This window comes from Alexandromys fortis, unplaced genomic scaffold (genome assembly GCF_014885135.2).
Source record: "Alexandromys fortis isolate MF-2015 unplaced genomic scaffold, M_Fortis_MF-2015_v1.1 scaffold_322, whole genome shotgun sequence".
Taxonomy (NCBI): domain Eukaryota; kingdom Metazoa; phylum Chordata; class Mammalia; order Rodentia; family Cricetidae; genus Alexandromys; species Alexandromys fortis.
Window position 1 is genome coordinate 279,287 of NW_026068222.1, and position 26,710 is coordinate 305,996.

Sequence of the window (26,710 nt, forward strand, 5' to 3'; positions counted from 1 at the left end):
CATAGGATTTCACAGTAGGACTATGAAAACAATATTGTAACTTCTTCAGGTGGTAAGATTGTAACCAGTTTTATTTTCAAATTTTCATAAAGCTAGAAATTTTTTATTATTTATTATTTAACAAAAGCCAATTCAAGTTCCCACTTCCTCCCCTCCTCCCATTCCTTCCATGCACCCTCCCATCCCACCCACCTCTAATCCTAAGAAAGGGTAAGGCACTTTGCCTTGTGGAAAGTCCAATGCCCTCCCCACTCCATCTAGGCTGAGTAAGGTTTGCATCCAAAGAGAATAGCATCCCCAAAAGCTAGTACATGTAGCAGAGACAAATGCCAGTGCCACTGTTAGTGATTGTCAGTCTGCCCCACCTGTCAACCATATTCAGAGGGACTAGTTTGGTCCTACGCTTGTTCATTCTCAGTCCAGTTGGAGCTGGTGAGCTCCCATTAGCTTAGACAAACTGTCTCGGTGGATTACTCCTCATGGTCTTGACCTCTTTGCTCATATTCTCATTCCTTCCACTCTTCAACTGGACATTGGGAGCTCAGTCCAGTGCTCCTATGTGGGTCTCTGCCTCTGTTTCCACTTGTTGTTGGATGAAGGTTCTATGGTGATATTTAAGATAATCATCTGTCTGACTACAGGACAAGGCTAGTTCAGGCCCCCTCTCCTCTGTTGCTTAAGGTCTTAGCTGGGGTCATCCTTGTGGATTACTTGGAATTTTTCTAGAGCCAGGTTTCTTGCTAACCCCATAATGGCTCCCTTAATCAAGATATCTCTTTCCTTGCTCTCATATCTGTCCTTCCTCCATCTCAACTATCCTATTACCTCAAGTTCTCCTCAGCCCTCCCCTTGTCCCCTTTTCTTCCCCTTCTCCCCTTCCTTCTACCCCTTCCCCCATGCTTCCAATTTTGCCAGGCAATATTGCTTGCTTCCAATTTCTAGGTGGTTCTATATATGCTTTTCTTTGGGTTCACTTTTATTACTTAGCTTCTCTAGGATCATGAACAATAGGCTCAATGTCCTTTTTTTATGACTAGTATCCACTTATGAGTGATGGGGTACTGAACTAAACAGATAATTCTCAATAGAAATTGCTTTCTAAAACAGAAGAGATGAGATTATGAACTATATTGCCTTGCACTATTTTCTTTAGTGTTCCTTGAAGGAAGGCTCCCTGTGTTAGATCTATAGAGCTCAGAATAAGAAAGGATGTCATATGTGTATAAAAATAGTAAGTAAAGAAGTCAATAATTTGAGAGTGAGTAGGGGAGGGGAACACTAGAAACTGGAAGGGGAATAGGGGAGTGGAAATGATGTAAATACATATAGTATTCTTATATGAAATTATTATTCATAAATAAGAAAGTATTTAAGAAATTAAACTAAGAAAAAGGAAACTGAAGATGAGAACAGAGAAAGTTGAACTTATTTGATTTTAAGTGGGGTTATTGGAATTATTTTTATAACCTATCTGAGAGCAGTCCTTTGTAAGGATAACTCATACATTAAAAGAAAACACCTTAGCCAATGGGAATCCATTTTAGTGTGAACCATACTCTACCGCAAAAGGTTTATTGCTGCTATCATGAGCATGCTGCTCTAAAAGATGAATTAGGACTAATTATCAATATTTAAGAAGGAATGTTGAATTGGCTTTTTAATTGCATTCCTTAAAAGAGCCCTGATGGTGATTAGGTGTTAAAATGCAGTTCACAATTGTCATTATAAAAGCATAAAGGAGAATAAATCTCAGTGGCCAATGAAAGATAATTTTGATACCTAAAAATATCTCTCAACGAAGCATGAATGAAGTCAGATCACAATGAGTAAAATTACAGAAAATGGTCCAAAGTTCCCATTTTAATTCTTATCACTAGTTGAATCCATTAGAAATTTTCTATAATGGGGAAAAATAAAAACAAATAAACACAACAAAACAAAAATCTCCTCCCACCTCATATTCGCCTCACTTAATATATATGTCACTATTACAAGATTTAATTATAGTTCAAAATAATGACATTTTGTAATATGCATACTGGAAATAAAGAAACCCATGACTCTGAAATAAAGAACCTCTAACAGACTGGAAGATAGTTGTACTATCAAATGTCAGCAATATTTGGTACTCAGTTGATAATAGAATTTTTTTTAAATATAATTTTTTATTGAAAAAAAAAAAGATTTCTGCCTCCTCCCCGCCTCCCATTTCCCTCCCCGTCTCCCTTTTCCCCCCCCCCCCCCCCCCCCCCCCCCCCCCCCCCCTCCTCTCCCCCTCCCTCTCCAGTCTGAGGGGCAGTCAGGGTTCCCTGCCCTGTGGAAAGTCCAAAGTCCTCCCCGCTCCATCTTGGTCTAGGAAGGTGGACATCCAAACTGGCTAGGTTCCCACAAAGCCAGAACATGAAGTAGGATCCAAACCCAGTGGCATTGTCCTTGGCTTCTCAGCAGCCCTCATTGGTTAAGAGCATTGCCTGCTCTTCCAAAGGTCCTGAGTTCAATTCCCAGCAACCACATGGTGGCTCACAACCATCTGTAAAGAGGTCCGGCACCCTCTTCTGGCCTGCAGGCATACAGACAGAATATTGTATACATAATAAATAAATATTTAAAAAAAATAATAGAATTTTTTTAATCAAATACTTCCTTTATTAAACACTGTCTTTTCTCTCCACTCTGCCTTATTGGGCAGACACTCATGGTGTCTATGGTAACTTATGTCCATCTTCATGATTTTCTAATGCCCTACTCTCTGTCCTACTTTTATATCACACCTCCATGTTTTAAAACCCAAGCGTTACATGTTCTAAGGGTTCAATGTCCTCAACTGTCATTCCCTTTCTTTCATCATTAGGGAAAACTTTATTGTTTCCCCATTTAGCACAACAAACTAATTTAAATTTCCGAAAACAAAATAACTTCACACTGTTAGGAAAGAACAGAACATGTCTGTTGTTTCTCCTGAGATATCCTAAGGGGACTCATTCAGCTCATCTACCCGATGAAGTCTAATAATGACAGAAATGGAGAAGACTACATTGTTTATATTTGTTACTTAAAAATATAAACAATGATCATAGGCAAACAGAAAATGCATATTGGCACCAACAGATAAAGGTCATACTTCATGTAAAAAGGTTTGATCTTCATTTATAGATTAAACCATTGCAATAGGTAAGCGGTAAGAAATACATACAAAAATTTTACAGTTGAGTAATTTATGACATATGAATCATTTATCATTGTGTTTAGTGTTATTTTAATAAAAGGTTAAAGTTTTTAATGACAAATATCTTTAAGAAATATATTTTAGAATTCATGTTCATTTTTAAGAAATCAGTTTGGGGTTGACTTGGGTGTTACTTAATTTATAATATTTAAGATATAATATAATATCAAGGATACTGCACTTAATTATAACAGTTTCCCCTACCCCCAGATAAACTACTGGAACTCTGAGATTTGATAAGCGATTAGGCCATGTTAAGAGTTCCATGATTCTCCAACGGGGTGTTCTAAACGAGGCAATGTAACTAAATAACCATCTCTATTTCACTGGAAGCTTTGATTACAAGATGGTGAGTGGGATATAAATGATAATTTGGTAATCATAGCTACATTTGCATAGTAACAGCATTCTGACATGGAAGGCAAACAGTTTAGTTTGTAATTTTCATGGGGAAGAAAAAAAGAATAAGGAAATTGTAACAACATATCTGCTCTACTTTATAGACACAAAAACATAGAAACTCTTAAAAGTTGCCCAGGAAACAAGAAGATCAGAGGATTTAAATTCTGCTTCATGAGTGGAAACAAGGGCTTTTCAAGAGTGGGTGAAAACTTTATGGGTACATTGGTTTCTAGGCCCAAACTCAAGGTATTGGTTCAGTGGGTATTGCACACGTTCCTAGGGAACATGACATAGCATTTTTCTGCTTCATATTGTCCTGGTTTGAAGTAGCTTTATCTGTCCCAAATTCCTGGGGTAAAGGTTCCCGGGGAATACTAAGTGTCTGTCTGTTCCTTAATGGAGGTCATCCCCCAGTACCACCTAAGGATCTCTGCGGCAGTTCTGTGAAGACTCAACCTTGGTCTGCTTGGGCAAAGGGATATCTTCTAGTGAGACAGAAGGCTTTCCTAACGGCATTTTGTCTAATCGTTTAGGACATACTAGTAAAAACATATCTGAATATTGTGTGGCTTACATAATCAAATTCTTCATCCCTAAGTCTGGATCAGAAAATCTGGGGAGCCTCTGAAGACATGGAACGGCATGAGAATCTTGGAGTATGAGTTGGGGAAGAGGAAGCCTGGAGGAGGGAGAGGCTACTTAGGAGGTGGAACCTGAAGTCTGAGAGAGACCAAAGGTAAGTATGAAACACTGCAGATAGAGCAAAAGCTCTCTGTGTGGCAAATGAGTTAGAAAATCACAATGGTAACTAGAGAGTTTAGAATAACAAACAGTAGCTGCTGCTAAGACTGGGGAGGAATTTGCCTGCATGGTTTCACAACCATTTCTATATCTTATATATACTTGACAAATGTTCAGTACACTCAAGGTGTAATATAAATTCCTTAAGATATTCCTTAAGAGAGTAGGATAAATTACTATTTAGAAGATTTTTAATTAAATTTCCGGTCCTTGGAAATGGATAGCTTCTGTTTTTAGGTTTGCAAGTATTTTGATAACGAGTAATTCACCAAGAATTTACTGATCCTACTGATATAGACTTTTTTGGTAAGAATCAATCACAATAAATAATTACTAAATGTTAAGAGGTGGGAAACTATAACTCATACTTTACAGTTGTGAAGAACAATTAGAAGCAGACCCAATGGAGAGCAATTGTTGGACTTCACCTGTCAATACTGTAAAGTCATTATTAAACACAAATGAGCTAGTAGCATGGTGATGAATGGTAGCTATTGCAAATAAAATGATAGGGAATTTCAGGAGACATGGAAAAATTAATGAAGTACTAAAAGAAAATTCTAGGGATGAATATCAAATATCTGGAATGAAATGAAATAGGATAAACAACAGATTGAACTCAGCAAAGAAAAAGATCTGTTTGGGGGACAGTCATGCACTGCTTATATAAAAGCTTGTAGGAAGGGGTGCAAACAGATCTCCCTAATTGAGAATAGTTGTATATGTCCCTATTTTAAATGTCTTCTGGTTGAAATAGTCCTTTATCTTAAAACCAGTCATGTTCAATATTCTGTAGACCCATGAATTGTAACCTTTTGGGGGACGGGTAGGATACAGGCTGAATATTGATCACTCTTCTTTCTATAGGCACAGCTGAGCATGCCTCGTAGGGATTATGGAAAGGAAGTAAAGCTTGCTTGGAGAGTTAGTGCAACCAGGTCTCATGCTATGTGACTTCTAGCCACTATGATGTCAGGTACACAGTTTTAGAGGAAGTCACTTGCATTCTAGAGAGATGAAGGTGCTCATCTGAGAAGTTCAAGCCCATGTTTTTATTTTTCCTAGTGCCTCACATTAGTTTTTTGTTAGGAAAGTCTTCCATTTGATTGTTACTATATGAAATACAAGTGATTCAGAACCTTAGAAACTTTCATGAGACCTTTGTAAAATTACATGGGATCAGCAACCATGTGGTGGGTACCCACGTGGGGGATACACTCTTGCTGAATTAAATTTAGTAGGAGATCTTACAATACTTAAGATAATTATAGTTTTTTGATGGCATGAATTATTATGACTTGTGTTGACAACCTAAAATGTCTAATTAAAAGGTAATTGTGTCTGCAAAACAAATACTCTTGGGCTGTTATTGAAGGGCCTCACGCAGTTATCCCACACCTGCCCCTTGCACACTCAAGAATATCACAGGATTCTGAAGAGGATTACATGGTCCTAAATCATTCTCATGAAATCTTTTTCCTCATAAACAGCAACACAAATGGTTTACAAGCTCCTTCCCCACCCCAGCAATGGTTGCTGTCCATAGGAGTTGCTATCTCTGACAAAGTAGAGCCGGTTATATAGCATAACAGAATATCACACACAAACTGGAGACTGTGGGAACACCAGAATTGACTGTTAATGCTCTCCTGATACATTGCCTGTCACTTATAGATGAACCCGACTTCTCTCAAGACACTTCAAAGAAAACTGGTATGTAAGAAATACCAAATGGCACTTAATATAGTCAAATGTTCTGGCAATGTGAAAACAATTTCTATTTTCAGGACAGGGCAATGTGATGCTTTATGTTAATAAGTGTTTAAAGTAATTAAGTTTTTGGCATAGCATCCACTCCTGAAAGTAACAATACAGGACAATTGGCTATTTCTTCTGTTTTTATATTTACATGTATCAAAAATATGGAGTTTTATTCTTAACAATTCTACAATTATTATAAAATATATTGAATAATGTTGGTTCTCAAAAAAAAAAAAACAGTAACACTTGTCAGATGTCAGCCTAGAATGAACAATTCTGAATCCCTGCTACAGTGCCATAGTGCTACCATCTGTGTAGCTATGTAGCTGAGGTAGCATCAGTTAGATGGAGCTTTATTTTCTCATCTGAAAAATGGGCATCATAATGACAATCTTGTGCCGTAAATGTAAACTTCAAGAAGATAGCTCCATGAAACACTTGGCATGCCAATACATATTTAGTATCAGACACTGGAATCTGCTATCACTGGGGCCTACTCCATTTCTCTTTTGGAGTAAGAATGTAATGATTCAGAGAGAGGTCCCATAATAGCCAGAGATATGGAAAGCTTTTAAAATCTTATAGAAGAAGAACAAACAAATAATAAATAAGATCTTATAGAACTAAGACAATAGCTGACACTGAGGATATGGTTTAGAAAAAAAACAACATGATAACCATGGAATAATAGTATCTTACATTATGGGTACTTAATGTTTGAGCACTTTAGATTTGCAGTCCTATTTAACCTTCACAGCAAAGATGCAGTAGGTCCTGTTAGCATCCATTTTACAAACAAAGAAAATGAAGCACAGAGGGGTTTAAAGGAGATGAATGAGAAATACATGACCTGTCCTAGGAGCATTATACATTCTGGATGCAACTGAACAAAGAATTTCCCATTGACAGATTAACAGGGAAATAAATAACTCGCAGTGTTCCCACTCTTCTCTTTCAGATCTGTGGAAATCATTCATGGAGTCTTATCACCAATTCTGTGTCTGAGGATGTGGGGAAAGCAGTTTAGTGTTCTGAAAATCCATTCAGCAGAATTTGTAAGTGAAATTAGATGAAGATTTAAAGATTGTATATGATTTGAGAATCACATATAATGATATTCATAATGACATTGACTCATAGTCTTGTTGAGGCTTTCCTGTCCTCTGTGATCTGTCATCTTAGGCTAGCTAATACAACCCTCCACTTCTCATCTATAAAATGAAAGGGTTTTATTAGCTGATATCTAAGACCCTTGAAACTTGCCATTCCCCAGTTCTTGTAACTGCTCAAGTAACCACTTCCTAATCTTTTATGTGGTGTTATGATCTTTAATAGACTCAGAGATCAAGGTTTTTTATGAAGTTGCACTTGACCTCTACCCATAAGCCAGTTTCTTGTTTAGTCATTAAAACAAAGCATGAGATACTTTATTTTGCCTCAAAAACAGGGGAAATGAGACTGACAATGTGGGGATCTAATCTCCATTCATTTTGCTAATTGAATTATTTGTTTAAGATGAGATTTTGTTCTAATAAAAGAATTTGCTATTCTAGTTGTGGCCAAGACAAAGAAGATCCACTTTTTAGTAGTGACATATCCGATTTCCACACAATGAGAAAAAGCCGTTAACTCTCTGTGTGAGTGGATGACTTTCTTGTTATTACAACATATATTGAAATTTCAAGTGTAGAGTCCCAGTACTTTTCCAGAGCAGACACCATGCTCATTCCCACTTGTCTGAGTCCCTTACACGACAAGGACAGATGACTTATATAGGTAGAGACTCAAAAGGGCAAAGTAGGGTTTATATGAAGACTAGCATTCTCACTGATGAACTATTTTAAACTTTACATTTTTATTATGTTTTGTAATGGACTTCACATGTGTGATCTCAGATGTGCATCATGAGAACCATTAATGGGAGGCAGCAGATATGGACCTGTTTATAGGAAAAGAAAATTACATCAAAAAAAAAAAGCTTTCTCATGGCTTACCATATGTTTAAGGCTAGATAGAAATCTAAGAGCCAAGTTGCAAAATGTCACTTGATTAGTAATGATGGATGAAACCTATACAATACACTACAGGGGCAATTATGTATAGCTGTCATTACATTGGTACATGTCCAGCATCTGCTTAGGTGTACATGCTTTATTTGCATATATTCTTTTCATACATTGATTAAAGTGTTTGATTCTGATGAAATAATATATATACAAACTATTGACATATGTTATAGAATATTAATTTAAGTTGTGTTACATTTGTTTATGCTGGGGAATATTTGTTTTAATGATGCAAAGATGTGTTGCATTCTTTTATGCTATAGAGATTTGCATTGGCATGGATATTGCTTTATTGATACAAATTTAAGGTCAATTTTGTTACATGTATATATTTCTGCTCTTGATTAAGGTATTGTGTTTGTACAGCTCATTTAAAAATGTATAATTAAGAAATATAGATTAATAGAATCATCTATAATAGTCAAGCTTGTAGTCAGGTTAGTTAGGTTTTCTAGATGTACAGAGATATATTTCAGATGGATAGATATTCTTTAGATCTTTCAAAGACTAACAGAATATGGCATTTAAAATGTTTAATAATTTGGGACTTTTTATGACATGAGACACATCTGCTCCTGGCAGTACCAATCTACTTCAAGAGGATGACGTGCATTGAAGAGGTTCCTCATGAAGTTTGTTAGCCATTTAGGCAAGAAACTGCTCTGGCCTGAACTGCATGATGTTATGTTGTATGAACTGGACATGCAGGACCCACAGAGAAATGACTGCTGAACTTGCCTAAAGGTGAGACTGTCCTTCAGGGTTCCTGCTTCACGAAAGAGTCTGCAGGACATTCTGCAGGACACAGAACAAAGTAACTGAAAAACTGCCAATATAGGTGGAACTGTCTTTGAAATTTCCTACTTCATAGAAAGATCAGCCAGTAGACTGCATATGGGTGCCCACAAAGTTACAGAAGACCTTTGGGTGACTGTCCAAGCAGTGAACTCTCTCTGTCAATTCTAGAATTTTAGAGTTGCTTACAGTGCACTTCCTGTTTACTTAGGTAATATTATATCCTTTTGGAGTCTTTGATGGAGTTGAAGAATAGATAGTTATAGTTTTTCTTAGTTATGATAAAAGATAAGGAGATATAAATATTGTAATTGTAATTCTTGCTTGATACCTGCTTTGTTATATGTAATTTTACTATGTTAAATTTAAAACACTCCTTTTTTATTTAAAGAGAAATGTTTCTTTTATTGGTTAATGAATAAAGAAACTGCTATGGCTTGTGATAGAGCAGAATAGAGCTAGGTGGGGGAAACTAAACTGAATGCTGGGAGAACGAAGGCGAAGTCAGTGAGAAGCCCTGTAGTACCACTGGAGACAGAAGCTGGATGGAGCTTTAATGGGTAAACCACAGCCATGGGCAATACACAGATTAATAGAAATAGGTTAATTTAAGATATAAGAGTTAGCCAGCAATACATGTAAGTTACTGGCTAAACAATATTTCAATTAATACAGATTTCTATGTAATTATTTAGAGTTTGAGTTCCCAGAAAGGAATGAGCAGTGCCGCCTACACTTTTATGCTGCATTTGTTTAACTCTGTGAAACTGTGTTACTTTGCCTGTTTAAGACACTTGATGGTTTAATAATGAGCAGAACAGCCAATAGCAAGGCAGGAGAAAGGATGGATAGGGCTGGCAGGAAGTGAGAATAAATAGAAGGAGAAATTAGGGAGAAGGAGCAAAATAGAACAAGGAGAGATGGACATCAGGGGCCAGCCACCCTGCTACACAGCAAGTCATAGAGAAATAAGTAAAGAAAAATATACAGAAATAGAAAAGACAAAAGTCCAGAAGCAAAAGATAGGATAATTTAAGATAAGAAGAGCTGGCTAGAAACAAGCCAAGCTAAGGTCAGGCATTCATAAGGAAGAATAAGCCTCTGTGTGTTTATTTGGAAAATGAGTATCTGGCCCCCAAAAGAGCCAAAGGAGTAAAAAATTAACAACTACAGACATGTTTTCATAGAATGAACAGAGAGGGAGAGCAAGCAAAGAGATATCTTGATTGAGGGAGACATTATGGGGTTAGCAAGAAACCTGCCTCTCGAGAAATTTCCAAGAATCCACAAGGAAGACCCCAGCTAAGACTTTAAGCAATAGAGGAGAAGGGGCTAAACTGGCCTTGTCCTGTAGTCAGACTGATGAATATCTTTAATATCACCATAGAACTTTCATCTAGCTACTGATGCAAATAGAGGCAGAGACCCTCATCAGAGTACTGGACTGAGCTCCCAAAGTCCAGCTGACGAGTGGAAGAAATGATAATATGAAAAGAGGTCAAGACCATGACCATGATGGGTTCATCCACTGAAACAGTCTATTTGAGCTAATGGGAGCTCACTAACTCCAACCGGCCAGGGAAGGAAACAGCATAGGACCAAACTAGTCCCTCTGAATGTGGCTGACAGTTGCATGGCTGGGGCAGACTGAGGGGCTGCTGTCGGTGGGATCAGGATTTATCCATACTGTTTGTACTTGTTTTTTGGGAACCTTTTCTCCTTGGATACTTTGCTCAGCTATAGGAGGAAGGGCCTTAGACCTTCCCCAGAGCAATGTGCCTTACCCTCTCTGAGTAGTAGATGAGGGTTGGGGGTGTCAATGGAGAGATTGGGAGCAGGGGGGGGTGGGAACTTGGATTGGTATGTAAATGAAAAAAAATAGTTTTCTTTTAAAACATAAAAATTAGAATTAAAGAAAGAAATCTCTAAAGTATAGATATATTTTGCAATCCGAGTTCAATGTTAAGCGGAAAAAATGACCACGGACAGCTTTGAGTTTAAAAGCAACTCAGAAAATGTCGGTCTGAATATGATGTTTTAGGGTGCATTAAAACATATTATTTTGTTTATTTTTTATTTCAATTTAACCACAGATTAGTGTGTTATAAAATTCTATCTAAATGAGTCTGAAAGAATTATTTCAGTATTCATAAAACCTCTAAAATAAGACAGTGGGGTTGTACTATAATTGAAAGTTCTTATTTCTGCAAAGTAATGGCATGTGAATATGGGGGTGCTTGTAATTTCCATCATTAGTGAGAGTTAGAGTAGCGGTCTGCCTAACATTTTTACTTATTAGTCTTAAAATTTTTGCTGAAATCAATTTGATATATGGAACATTGCCCCTTGTTACAACGTAAAATGGCTTTCATTTAATCCTTTAAAATGTGAATTCCAAGTTTGTAATAAAAATAAGTAGGTAGCACATTTGCGTGGTTTTTTATGTGACCCACAACTCCACTGTGAACTCATTAGAATCTTCCACTAAAGAGCTCTGTGTTTTGTGGTTGGCATCCATTTACAGAGTTTAAGGTTTTGTATATGTAATAATTCAAGAATTAACTGCTCAGAACACACTGCAAGGTTATCATATTTAGGCGTAGATTTGGACCTTAGGTTGTTCACTGTAGTGAAATCATCTACTATGTGTCCCTGGACACAGACCTCACGTCTCAGGCTTAGCTGAAGGAGCATTCACCTGCTAACTGGCCCGTTTGCAGAAACTTTAAAGTGTAAAGAAATTATCTTAAAATGGTGAACATTTTACATTTTTATAGCTAAAGGTAATTACTTCTACAGTTCCTTCCAAATTTTCCCTTTGAGTAAATAAAGCAGATCACAAAGGACTTGAGAAGTTTATACAGAGAACTAAGTTCATTTAAGGCATAGCCAAGAACAATTTGGGATGTCTTCAACTCATTCACCTTGTCTTGTGTTCTATAAATCTCCCCATGTTGCTACGGAAAATGTATGCAATTAAGTAAAGAGCCAAGTATAACTGACATGTTTTAAAAAAAGTTTTATTGTCTATGTCGATGGCAACACTTTCAGAAGAAAAAATTAGCAAAGATGGAGAAAAATCAATGTCTTTTCAGTTAGTTTCTGGCCCTTTTGTTCAGTTTATAGACAGATGGTTGGGAAATATAGATGACTCTGCCATATTACTACATGTTACTAAGCTGAACATTTTCAGTGACTATGCCGGGCCTGTGGGTCCACAGCACTGCTCACTTTGACACAGAGAATACAGTTGTCAAGCTGTTAATGCACTTCCTTTTCAGACACTTATAATCTTAAAATTTTGCTTTGAGTTTTCTTTCTGATAATATAATGTGAATGCCCATCTCATTCTAGATGTCACCTTTCACAAGGGCTATGACATTCATGTGTTTGCTTCATATTCACCCCACTTTTGTGCAGGAACATAGAGTGTCTCAGAAAAACATTTAAGTGTCTCCATAGTGAGCCTGAGACCAGAGGCAACATCATGTCCTGGCTCAACAACAACAACAACAACAAAAGAAAGTCCTGGAAAATAGATTTCTTTTTTCATTTTTTCTAACAGTGACTATATCTATCCATCTATCATCTATCTATCTATCTATCTATCTATCTATCTATCTATCTATCTATCTATCAATCATCTATCTATCATCTATCTATCTATCTATCTATCTATCTATCTATCTATCATCAATCTATCTATTTGTCAAGGCTGAAAACTGAACAGAGTGCGTGGCCCTTGCAGGAAAAGCGCTCCATCATGAAGCATAACCCCTACAGATTACTTTTTAAAACCTAAAAATTGATTTTATTTTTGTAAATCTGAGCCACAATATCAAAGTAGAATTTAGGAAAAATTCCCAATTAATAGGTGGTAGAAAGCCAGTTTCTAATCTAATTAGATAGTTTGATAATGTGATTAGTGCCTTTTGAAGCAGAAATATTCTGATACTAAAAATCTCACAAGTAAAAATTTTCATAATGGGTTCTCATATTTTAAAAATATCTATTATGCGGTGTATTTATGACTCTAGGGATCTAACACATTATATTTCTTGTTAACATAGTCAATTTTTTATTGTAGAGTTAATAATCCCTTTTTAAATAAAATAGAAAAATTTTTGCCTCATTCAATTTTAAAACACTTATCTGATGTGTATCAGGGATGTTTTAATTTGTTTTCTAATTTCATGCTTTAATGTCCTATATCTGGGAGTCATATGATGCTTATTAAAATATAGATCCAAGGCACAGTTTTAAGGAAGTAAAACGTTAGGTGTTAGTTTTTGCACAATGAATAAATGGGGTAATAGAAAGTAGACATAGGTCTGAGCACATCAGTGATTGCCATTCCATTTTGAATAGTCCCTGGGAAGCTGGCACAATAAAGTGCAAATTTCCCCTTCGTATTTCAAATAACAGTTCAATTTGTGCTACCCTTTGACTCATAAATAAGCGTTTCTGTATCTTTACAGGGTAAACACAGGCCTTGTTTCCAAGGCTCTTTATCAGTGTCCCCTTTACAGCAGGTTCTCTCAGCAAGTTGGGTAGCCAAATTGAACACATGTATACTAAAAGGCCTTTTGACTATTATTTTTATTTTAAAAGTTAAGTTCGGACAACAACTCTTTTATATTATTCTCAATTAGGAAGTAGGGTAACACAATCATGCTGTATTATGGAAGCAAGGAAGCACACAGAGAGGTGAAGGGATTCCCAATAGGAAGCCTGTGCAGACAGAGATTTTGAATTTATAAAATCAAAACACTTCCACTTTATTGTTTTTACAAATAAAAATAATCAAGACTACATCTTCTTTCCTGACTGCCAGGTTATCTGAACACTCAGCAGGTTGACCAGCATTTTGTCTTCGTTGTTGGAAACTACATTCATTACATGATTATTTCCACCTTTTAATTTAACTTTAATGCCCCAGCATACAAAAGTGCTGGGTCAAATTTATTTTGGTGGATTAATGTAACATATTGGACAGGAGGTCTATAATTTCCTTAAAATACAGAATGTTGAAGATCATCCACAAGTGTCGTATTTTAAAATTCACTAGAGATGTGTGACATGCTCTGCTCTAAGCAAGGCTCCAGAGAGCCCAGATGGCGATTAGTCACACAGGTGTTGCAGGGCAAAGTTTCTGATTGGGAAAATTAGGACTGTCCATGGGCATAGGGGACACAGCCTCTCAATCTACAGAGACAAATGGGATTACTGATGCTACTAAAAGCATCTTATACAACTCCCTATACTTTGCATACATCCCTTGGATGATTTTAAACTTCCTAAATGTCTGATTGGTGGAAAATCCAATTCTAGAAGAATAACGATTCTTTAGTTAGGCTAGTGATTCTTCAGTGGTCCCTAGCATAGACATCCACATGAATAACCCTCATGAACCTCTTAGAAGAAGTAAGCATTCTTTGCTTAAGATCTGCTGACCTTGAAATTGTGAAGGTCCCCAAATGAGTCTCATCAAAGAAAACTCACGGATTTCCTGAAAGTTATTTGAATGTCATTGGAGAAAAGTTTCTCCTGAAAATAAAGTGGAAATGTACAAATTGATTTTTTTTACATTTATATTTAAGTTAGCATTGTGTGGTTACAGGTGGGATGCTTAACTCTTACCTTTAATGTATTTATTTTTGAATTAATTAGAATTGACATAGTTGTAATTAAGAACTCATTAACATAGCATTATCAGGATGTTAAGTGAAACTTTATTCTGTAAAGAAGAATTTCTTAAAAGGTTGGGGTAATTAAGAATTGGGGGGTGTTGAACATTTCCTTAAAGTGTCTTTCCATTTTAGATTCCTCTGTTAAGAGTTCTCTGTTTAGGTCTGTACTCCATTTTTTATTAGATTATTTGTTCTTTTGCTGACCAATTTCTTGAATTCCTTGTATATTTTGGAGATCAGACCTCTGTCTGATGTGATTAGTGAAGAATAGGAAATCTTTTCCTATTTAACATCCTTAGTTATAAGAGAAATGCAAATCAAGACAACTCTGAGATTCTATCTTACATCTGTAAAAATGGCCAAGATCAAAAACTCTGATGACAACTTATACTGCAGAAGTTGTGGGGTAAAGGGAACACTTCTGCATTGCTGGTGGGAGTGCAGGCTGGTACAGCCCCTTTGGATGTCAGTGTGGCGAATTCTCAAAAAATTAGGAAACAACCTTCCTCAAGACCCAGTAATACCACTTTTGATTATAAGCTCCAGAGGGACAAAACCAAATTCTAGCTTTGTGAATGAAACATCAAAATGAGTACTGAATATATATATATATATATATATATATATATATATATATATGGATCAAAGAGCATGAGAATTGAAACTGAGGGTCTGAAGGTGGAGGGGGATGACTTGTTCCCACATTTGTTGTTATTATTTGTGGTTTTCCCTATTAAAGATCTATTTACACTTATAGTACTAAATAATTGCTGGAGGGTTCCTGCCTTTAATATTTTGGGAAAATTAAAATTAAACAATGGAATATGTGGAATAACAAATAAAACAAATGGAAATCAGAAAATCTACAAGAAAATTTAAAAAGAAAATATCAATTATAACAATGAACATTTTTGGGATCTATTCTCCTTAAAATACACAATAACTTTTAATTTTATTAAAACTAATATAGAAGCCGGGCAGTGGTGGCGCATGCCTTTAATCCCAGCACTTGGGAGGCAGAGGCAGGAGGATCTCTGTGAGTTCGAGACCAGTCTGGTCTACAAGAGCTAGTTCCAGGACAGGCTCCAAAAACTTCAGAGAAACCCTGTCTCGAAAAATCAAAAAAAAAAAAAAACTAATATAGAATCCTGCTTACACTCATAATAAAGTAAACACAAAATGATCCAGAAATGAGTAAACTAAGAAAAATTACCCAATACCAACCAAAATGAAGAAAATGTTAAAAAATTGTAATTGTGTGGCATAACCTGAGGTAAGGTTGGCTGTTACAACTAAAAAAAAAAAGATGAAATAAAGTAAGTTTTCTGGATCAATAAGCAATTATAGTATATTTACTACATTAATTTATGTGTCCCATTCATTGGGAGGGGAGTGGGAAATTTTTTATTCAGACTTCTCCTTACATTCTCAATTGCTTTATAGTGTGTATTTGTATTTTCTTATTAATTTTGTCCTATACATATAATTTAGCCTTTACCTATGCATTTGTTGATGAAAGTGTTTTTATTTTTGCCCACAAAAGAATTTAAATGCTTACTTTCAACCACTCCAGTTTGCTGTCTGCCTTTTCCCCTTCCTTTTCTTCTCTGGATAAGAAGTCCTGAGCCCTCCTTACCTGCACCTTGCTCTGTCTCTGCTTTATGAGTCCTTTATTTGGGAGTTGGAGTGGGATTCAAGCCTTGGCAGTCATGGACCAAAACTGACCATTTCTTTAGAAAGCCACACTTGGCTAGGGAAGCTCGTGACAAATCTTCCCACAGCCATCCTCCAACTGCTAAGCAGCAAAGATATTTATGTCACAGCGCGTCTCCACACCTGCGGTCAGGGATTTCACGCTGCTTGGGGCTCATTTCATGCAGAGCAGGAGGAAGGGCTCTGTTGCAGCTTTCCCAGGCTGAATATGAGCTCATTTTTCCTGCTAGCTGTCCTACACTCCCCTCAGACTTCAAGGAGGGCAGAGAACATGCGGCAGAGCCTTGCTGCCTGACTTTCCCCCTTATGATGCTGTCCTGGACACAGTTGGATCCGCTATGTGTTAAATTGGTAAAATGGAAAAAAATAAAATAAATCACCCAGGGAATTCATAATGTCTCTGTAACTCGGAGATCCAGTCCGTACACAGGCCGATCCTATTGATACTTTTACCAGGACTAAAGAAACCTCATTGGTTCTTTAATAAAACACGACCCTTATGTGGCTACCTTTGGGGAGTGTTTTCAGCCTCCTGCTCACTGGAGAGGGCTGGTTTTGTTAAATTAAGATTTAGGAAGGAAAAGTGACTTAAAATAGTGCATATTAAAAGAATTTAAACTAACCTATGCAAATTCTGCCTCCAGATTCAGAAGATCCAACAAAGTAAATTTGTTAAGCGACTGAATTTAACAGAAATCAAATGCAGTGTACTCCTACTGCTGGGATTATATTTCCTGAGAAATTCAGGTCAAAGGCCATTGGCTTGCTAAACTTGGAGGGGTTTTGCCAGGGAGATGACGGATGCCCCATTGTTGGGGCAGCTGATGCTGAGACTGGCAAGGATCCTGAGAACATGTTTTAAAAAGACCTTTTGCTGGCAAAAGGGATAGAGATGACTTCATGGGACTTCTGAGTCTAGAATTGCTTTGCTTTTATTTCCAATTATTTTTGCTGGATTTTTTTTTGACACAGTGTTTTTAGCTTTTAAAAAGTCTAAACAGTAATAACCGTCCACTCCCTAAAGTTACACTGGAGTTTTGCTGCTGTTCTGAGACTGACCTCACATGACCACACACTCAGTGCTTACAAAGTTGAGGACTGGAGTGCAAACAAGAATCCTCCTCAGTACACTCTTGTGAGTTTTTCCTCATCAGCTAAAGCATGTAAAATGGCAACACACATCACTAAACATGCAAGTTTGATTTCACTTCCAGTTATATCGAATGAGATGCTGTAAGTGCACAGACACAGACAGTAAACCCTGAAGAAAACACTATGTGCCCGAAACGTTTGCCCACAATACCTTTGGAGCTATTAAGATTACATCTCAGGACATCATTAGTTTACTAACTCTCACAAGGGCTCCTCCTCAAGGGAAAGGTTTGTTTGTTGTTGTTGTTTTTATGTTATATAATGCTCCTGGGTCTTACCTCATGGGCTGAACTCTTCAGGAATAGTGTTAGGGCATCTGGAAATTTCTAGAAATGTTATTCAGGTTATTCACAGCCTGTTTGAGCCTGCACATTCTAGCTGGTAGACAGAACATCCAGCCTGAAGATCATGTACTCAGTTAATAGAACCCACTTGTCTTTGAAGTTCTTGGTGCTCACGATGCTCTATACAGTACTTCAATTCACTGTGCTCTAACTGTGGGACGAAGACAGTGCTTTTGGTTGTTTGAATAAATGGATATGGCCAATAAAGTCTTCGTTCAAATAGAAGCTTAGAGACTAGACCATTCTTAGAGACTAGACCATTCTTAGAGAGAGACTAGACCATTCTTAGAGAGAGACTAGACCATCCTTAGAGACTAGACCATTCTTAGAGACTAGACCATTCTTAGAGACTAGACCTTTATGGCAAGGCTGAATAGCCAGAGAGCCCCAGGGACCCTTCAGTTTCTTCTCCCCAACATACAGTGATTACAGATGTATCTTACTAAGACAGGCTTCTACGTGTGGGCTGGGGGTCTGAACTCAGGTCCCCAATCTTGTGCTGCTTTTTATCCACTGAATCACTTTTTCCAGACCCCCCTTTTTGATAGTTATGAACAGTATATCGCATTTCAAGTGATTCTCATGGTTATCAATTCTGTACCACTTTTCCACTAGGGAAATAGAGTGTGTGTATTGGATAGAAAAGAGAGGATTTTTTTTTGAGCATTATTAATTTGTTACCCGCTTAGTTTGTCACTATCTAGTTTTAGAAGATGATCCCAGATCCTAAGGCTACTCTTGAGGCTAAGAATGGGGGTATCATTTTTCATAGAAAGTTCCCTGAGAGAAAAATATTAGGATAAGAATTATAATCAAGGTTAAAAACTAAAATGAGAACTAAAGGCCTGATCTGAGAACCAGCCCAGTCCAGCGGGCTATAGAAACCAAGTGTAGCTCAAAGACATGATGAAGTCCTTACAATGTGGAGCTTATGAAAACCAAAGACACTGCAGCCCAGTGTTGTCACTGACTCTGATTGATAGGCAGTAATCAGTACTTGGACACAAATTTCAAAGGCAGTTACATTCTCTACCATGGCCATATGTTGCTACAGCAAAGGTCTTTAAACTGAGTGATATATCGTCAGTCACTCAATGTCTTATCTTTTGAAGAGGTCATGTTAGCAACATAGTTGAGTGCAGTGGTTTGCTCCACAACAGTGACAGTAATCCTTTGCCCTGTTCTCAGTAAATACCACAGATGTCAAAGTGTGAGCTGAAATCCTTTCTGTTTTTTCTCAATATACGACATTTAGTCATTTGCAGTTCACTACCATATGATGCTATTTTTCTTTTACACGTAAATCTGGAGACAAAAAGATTTGTAAAGCTGCCAATGTAATCAAAGCTGAGGGACTACCTTTAGAATTAAACACGGTTTCCACTTAGATTAAACACACACACACACACACACACACACACACACACACACACACACACTGGTGTGGGGAGGATAACAAAGTACCTACAGAAAACATTCAAATAGTTACATTGCGCTGTGGCTTTCATCTGAATTGTCTGAATGACTGGTGGATCTGAGCTTCTGTTGTCTGCCTAGCTGTGAGTACAATTCAGATGCTGAAAAGATACCAGTGGTGCTAGTTACCCCCAGTTCTATGGCAGTAATCTTGGTTCTGCAAATTTACAAGATGTTTACTAAAAATTCTGTAGTATTTAAAGTCATATTTTCAAGTTTTATATGCTTTTTTTTACTTAAAAAAGAGGGAAAAAGCTAAATATATATACATAGTATAAATCTATAGCAGGCAGACAAAAGTGGATCACAAATTAACATTTAAGCCCCAAAGATACTTGAATTCAAAATTGTTGGATCCTAAAATAAAATTTAAAAATAAACTAAATACCTTGGGTAAATATTTAAATACTCTATTATAAAGCAAATCTGTTCTGAGACTTTCAGCCAACTTTAAGGATCTGTCTCTGAACACAAGGACACTGAGTGTTGACGCTGTGCCACCTGCTGGACATCTTGTCTGCTTCTCCCTGGCAATCAACTACAGAGTCAAAACCCTGTGGACTCTTTGATAACAAATTGTGCTCCTTTTACTATTAAAAGTTTCTTATGTTGTGGCAATGAGAGTTACATATTCAGAACACTACTAAAATGGTCAAACAAGAATATTAACAGCACAACCGTCCTTCACGGGGCTTTTCAGAGCCAGTTGTTTAGATCTATTCCATGGCCACAATAACAGGTTCATTTATAGGTATTGGGGTAAAAATGAAGAGCGTTTTGTCAAAGGTTGTAGGGAGGACTTAGATACTGTCACCTGTCGTTTTGGGAAAACACATCTTAGAAAATTTTATTTTATTTATTTTTGGGGGTGGTCCGGGGGTGGGATATTTCCTGGACAGATGGAATAGAAAGTTACAAACAGTCTGTGCATACAAACAACACAAGCGAGAAAAAATTCAACTAGCAGTTAGTAAAATAGTCATTAGTGCCAATAAAAAAAGGCCACTAAATTTAAGTATTTATACCCCAAACAAAGAAAGTCAGAGTGAATACGAAGACCTGACTTCTGTGAAGACATAAGCTAAGGCTAAGTGATCTTGGCCATTGTTAATTTGCCTCCCAAACTTTTAATTTCCTCTACAAGATGAGTAGAGTAACTTACAGAGTGGCCATGAAATTAAAATAGATAACACACCCTCTCAAGACCTCAGACCTAGCAGGTACTCAGTAGAGGTAATGAGTGGCACAGATTAAACTCTACTGGTATGCACATACACAATTAAACTCCACTAGTATGCACCTATACAATTAAACTTCTCTGGTATGCACGTACACCTGCCTTAAAACAAACCAAGGTTAAAAGGCAATCTTTGTGAACTGATCTGGTATATTTCATTCTAACTCCCTGGCTTGAAACATAGTTTTAATTATGTTTGTTCTACAGTTTTTGTACTAATGATAATTGCATTTATTTATCTTTTGTCATTATCTCGTTACACGAAGTATTGCTGTGTTATATTAATAGTGTGCTTTATTGAATAAAAATGTAAATTTTATAAAACAGGTGATTAGAAAATATGATGAGGAAGGAGCTTGAATAGAAGTCTCCTATCATTTCCTATGCAATCCACCTCTGATACATTAGACATGGAAGCTGCACAGGATAGACCATGTTCAGTTTGGATGTCTGACAACCACTGAAGTTCATTCTCACTAGAGAAGATGCACACACATTTGTTCTAAGGAACAGAGACGACAAAGGAATATGCTTTTTTGTTTGCCTGATGGAACCCAGAACCTTGGTTTGCTTTTACTTTCGACACATATGGTATTATTTCAGAAGGAGAAAGTTTTAAAGTGAAATGTACTTTCACAAAACTAAGGTTTATTTTCCCTCTTAAATTTGGTATCTCCTTTCTTATCAAATTTCATTCCTGGTGGAGGTACATCATTGATAAGATGTTCACTGGTACCCTGGGAGGAGAGTGAAAGTTGGTCTCTGAAGGGCTGCAGTGTGAGTTTGTTAGAGAGTTGTTCGGGAAGGGAACAACCTGGAAGCTCTGAGGAGGATCTCTGGGCAGGTGGAGGTTTGAGTAAGATTGTCAACAGGGTTCCTTAGCATTTTATGGTGCTAAGTGTATAAATTCATGTTGCAGAAAGGAAAAAAGCTACTCTTGTGGGTTCTTATTTTCCCTAGAAGCTTAGAAGAAGATTAATGTAATGCTAATGAAGAATAAAGTGGGACCTCCAACAGGGTTGGCAGAGCCCTTTAACAACATCTACATTATGTATGATGGCTCAAGGAGACACATTTGTGATCCAGGGTCAACTGGGGAGATTCAGGACTGAGTCTACTACGCCACACTTGTGTGCCCACAGCCAAGCTTTTAGTGTAGCACTTATTCTTACTGTACCTAGATGAGGCACTGGTGTCTTTCTCGAAGCAGAGCTGTAACACCAAAATCATAAGAAAATGAGCCAACCATTTTTGTTTTTGTTATGTTAGCTTGTTCAAAAAATTTGGACCTTAATATCAGCTTTGAAACTTGCCAGGGTCAAAAGATAAACCTTTATACTGTAATTTACGTTTTACATAGTGTGTGTTTTCATGGGGTTTGATGAATTCCCATGAGACTTTGTTTCAATGCTTCATGTAGGTTTTCATTTATAAGACGTTGGGTGTGTATTTTAATAAATAACTATGAAAGTTGGTGCACAAATTAGGTTTTATTGTAAAATAACCTTTATTTGAAGCATTGTTTACTCAACAGTCTATTTATCGTGAACTCCCACTCCTTAGAAACTGACTGAAGTGTTCAACACTTTCAGGCAATCTGTGCTTTATTTTGAAGATTTAGAGGCATGCTGGGTATACATGCCTTTCTAAGAGAAGAGGGGTCTAGGCTGGGGGAAGGTAAATGAGACAGAAGTTAGAGAGTACAAGTGGTTCATGATGAAAGGTGACCCTGCTAATGTTAAAGCAGAATCTCAGACCTAAGGGAGTGTGTGGGGGGCGGTACTGCAGGATAACAGGGCACAGAATGCATCAATAGCTGGTTGGCAAGAAACTTTGAGACCAATCGGCCATATTGTTCCTTGTTTAAGCCAAATATATATATATATGCCTGTGTTTACAAATGGAGGTCTCCTCTTCAGGAATAAAACACATCAAAATTATAAAAGCAGAGCCAGTGGATATCCCATTTGTCAAGTCATACGTGTAACACATGGACATGTGGGACACTGTTATGTATTACACACTTCTCCGGAATGTTTGGTCATTTACTCTGCACTGTCAACGCACCCAGAGCCTGCTGCAGTGGCACGGTGATCCAGAGAGGCAGGAACTAATAGCCCTACTTAACGAGGAAACTACTGCTTCCTGTAGGCCACTTTGTCAGTAAATAGGGCGGAATGTTTGACCTGAGAATCTCTGCCATCACAGTCCCTACTGTTAACTACTGCGCCAAGCAGTCTGGAGGTGCTGGCTATGGGAAACGTCAAAACTCCACCTCCCTAGGATGGGTGATAGGATTTTCTGTATAAACAGTAGGGACTGCTCCTTTGTCAGAATGCTACATCGAGCTGGGGAATCCCTGAGGGAACTAGTAAGTGGTCGGGAGCCTAAGCTGTCAGAAGAGGATTTTGATGTGACCAGGTTTCAGCTATGCCCCACTATGTTCGTGCTGCAAAACAGAGCAAGCCCAGTTAACTCAGGCCTCTGAGGGGCTGTGGGGAAGCGAGCGGAAGGTGAACTCATTATCCCTAAAGTGACTGAGGGAATGGCAGGCCACACACTCCTGGGGTCATTTGGAGTAGTGGGGTAGAACAGGGTTGGTACCTCAGAATAAATGAGTTTTACATGTGGGAAAAGCCATTTATGGAATAGCATTCAAGGCAATAGTTTGGATGGTGCCTGTCTTCCGGTTCTTTGCAAATCCTTTCAGGCAGTTGTCCAAGGAAAGATATCGAATCCAAAACTTTGTAAAATGTTTATTGATGTAGGCAAGTAATAATATCAGAGAATCACAGATCAAGCACAGCATAGTGCTTATCAAGTTTATTCAAACAAACAGAAACGACAAACTAATATATATTCCATAGTCATATCTTTAAAAAAGAGCTTTGGTAAACAAGAATTTAATGGCAAGCAAACTAGACTTGGGCTGGCTGGTAGACATAGGGTATTTTTTATTTTGTTTTTGCTTTCTGTTTTTATTTTTAAATCTTATTTGTGCTCCATTTTAGTTAAAACATGACATATTCACTGGGGTCTTTTTCAACTGTGTGAAAAGGATAAAATTTACCTTTAACAGAGAGGAAACATACAGAGAAAAGGGCTTGGGCATGGCACGGATGACTTCCTAAATCCACTAGTTAGCTGGAAGTTAACTATGTACTTAACAGAAATTTGATTTTGTCAAGAATAGGGCAAGGCTGCTTTAATATAGCAAAGCAGGCATGGATGGTGAACATAGAAATGGGATTTTATGCTCGGCGCTTTGCTGTCAGTACGAGAGCAGAGTCTAGATCTGCAGAGCATGATCTCATTGCACCCCAAGACCTGGCTTTGTGCTCATCATTTTAAAAATGGGTTTTATTTTAAAATATCTTGTTTATAATTCTTCTAACATAATTTTAAAAATTTATATTTTCAATGTAAGTTAAGGGGAACTTTACCTTGTACTTGAACACATTAAGTAGGCTGACACTAGGTCATTAATATAACTTCTTAGAAGTACAGCTAATTAGCAACTCTAACATTCCGTGTACTTTTGCACATATAATGTATGACACTGTAAGCAGAATAATTTCTCCATTTAGATATATAATTCTTGGAATTTCTTTTCTTAATATGCAAGGGACATCTTTCTAGTGCTGTTCAGTATCTTCATAATACATTTCAGGGTCCTCTCTTTGTGTGTAGGCAACATTCACTTTTGAAGAATTACAGATAATAATAGAAAGAACATTCTAGAGACACTAAAAGACAGGGACAAAAGATTCACAATTTTCTTAAGGAGACAATAAGTAGAAATATTGGGTCAGTAACATTATTTTCTGTGTCTCCCTAATAACTAAAGAGGTCAGGTCCTTTACTATAATAACTTTGACTATTTCTCTCATCTTTTGCAATTCCCTGCTTACAACTTTTCCCATTTAAAATATTTTTTCCTTTTTTTAAGTTTATAGGTGCTCTTCTTACCCCCTCCCTATGTTTGATAATTTATCTCATTCAAGCAGATCTGAGTTAAAATTTCTGTTTTGCTTCATTTCTGAGAATGATTATGGGAGTTCCCTGATGTTGCTAATTCTCAGATTGTGTATATACAAGTGAAGATAAAAGCAATACTTACTAGTATACTTCTTACAGTTGGCAAGTAAGACTTGCAAATGCCTGTGTTTTACAGAGAAGTGTTCAGATGTGTGCATGTGTTACAGAACGGTTAAGTGGAGCTAATGAAAACATAAGAAGAAAGGAACAGTTTTTGTTTCTTGAGTGCTAAAATTAAGGCAAAGATTGTAAGGTCTTAGAATGGTGTGTGTGTGTGTGTGTGTGTGTGTGTGTGTTTGTATGTGATTTAAAATGAAATCTGTCTGCTTGATGCATAGGAAATATTCTTTAAGACATAATCATCATTAGAATACAGTCATCATTTTTGTGTTTTGCTTAGAATGCTATGATCTTGGCTTATAAAAACATTCTCTTATATTTCTCCTACAAAAAGCATTCATTTGTGATATTGTAGAAGGTATTTTTTGATAATTGTCTGTTATTTTCCCAATGGTTTTATCTGATAATATGCTAAACTCCAATATAACATGCTAAACTCCAATATGTATCTAGACACTTATTCTGTCTTATTAACTTCCCCCTTTCTGCACAAATCCCATTGGTATTCTATCCTCAGCTTCATGGCATGTTGACCCTTCATAAAACAAATCCCTCACTTTTCAACATCTTATTTTAATGATTATTTATTTATGTATGTGTTTATGTGTATACTTTCTGCCTGCCTTCAGTTTCATGCAGTTGCTGGGATATGTGGTCTGTCTTTCTTCTGTCACTGTACCACCCTGCCGAAGACCGTGGATAACCTAAATAGGCCAACGGAAACCTTAGATTATTTAGACCTGGACTTTTCTGCGATCACTTCAACTATTTCAATTATTAAACCAGTTACAAAGAGAATAAACAGACAAAAGGCACAGGAACTCCTGTAACAACTGCCCTACATCTAGTTTTAGTAAAAAATAAAGTAATTCTTGCTTTTCATGTAAGGATTCCGTCAGCAGCCGCAGTTTCAAAGGAAGTCATGATGTTATGCTGTGCTCCCCTTTCTCACGCCATGGCTCGGCACGGCCTATTTCTCTTTGCCATTTAAAAGAAAATCATTTACACTGCTATTTGTTTTAGAGAGAGAATATGACTATTCCTTGAAAATTTCATCTTTCAAGATCTAGATGAATGCTCATTTGAAGTAAATAGAACTGTTTTTTCTTCCTTCTGTACCTCCCTGAAGCTCAGGAAAGATGTAGACAGTGAGCAGTTCAGTTTCCTGTATCTGCTTGTACTTTGCAGTCTTTTAAATATAGGTTCTAAATTATATTAATCAATATTTAAGTAGAACAAGTGGCAATTTCTTCTTAAGTTAACTTATTTGTTCCTGATATGAATTTAGACACATGGAAAAGAAGGAATGGAAATTCTGGAAGAAAAGGAAATGCTAGAAGCTTGAGTAATGACAAAGCAACCTACCCCAGGCAGGCTTCCTTCAGAGGCAACTACATTATATCAGTATTTTGCTGACCTTCTCACTGTCAAAGGAAAAACTGGGCCTGGAGAAGTGGGTCTAGCAGTCAACCTGAAATCTCTAGAGCTATTGGAAGGCAGGGAGAAATTCAGGTTGAAACACACACACGCCTGGGGGTTATTTGTGAATGTCATAGCTTGACCAGGAACACTGAGAAGACATAGTAACATACCAGATATTAAAACTGTGGTTATCAGCCGACCTTAGCCAAGATCAGATACCCTGGGAACGGGGCTCCCATTCTGATATTTGACAAACTCTTCATGTGATGCTATTCTGGATTTAAGATTTAGAACTGCTTCTCTGGTGCAATGAGGAGATCGGTAGTTTGAGATTATTTGGGAGGTTAAAACATCAGATGTGTATTAAAATCTTTGCCTGAAGCATCAACCTCCACGTAAAAAGGATAAAAAGGAAGTTGTTGAAAGCATTGCAAGACTGTTAACAAATTAAAACTTTAAAATTTAGT

At 37.1% G+C, this 26,710-nt stretch overlaps 1 protein-coding gene across 1 annotated transcript in view; it reads right to left on the reverse strand.

Annotated features, from left to right (window-relative positions):
• Calcr (calcitonin receptor) overlaps positions 1–26,710 on the reverse strand; it is a 73,780-nt gene that overhangs the window by 38,356 nt on the left and 8,714 nt on the right. The window contains exon 4 of the mRNA XM_050130585.1: positions 16,578–16,771. Coding sequence (XP_049986542.1) covers positions 16,578–16,771 — 194 coding nt within the window. The remainder of the gene's footprint in view (positions 1–16,577; positions 16,772–26,710) is intronic.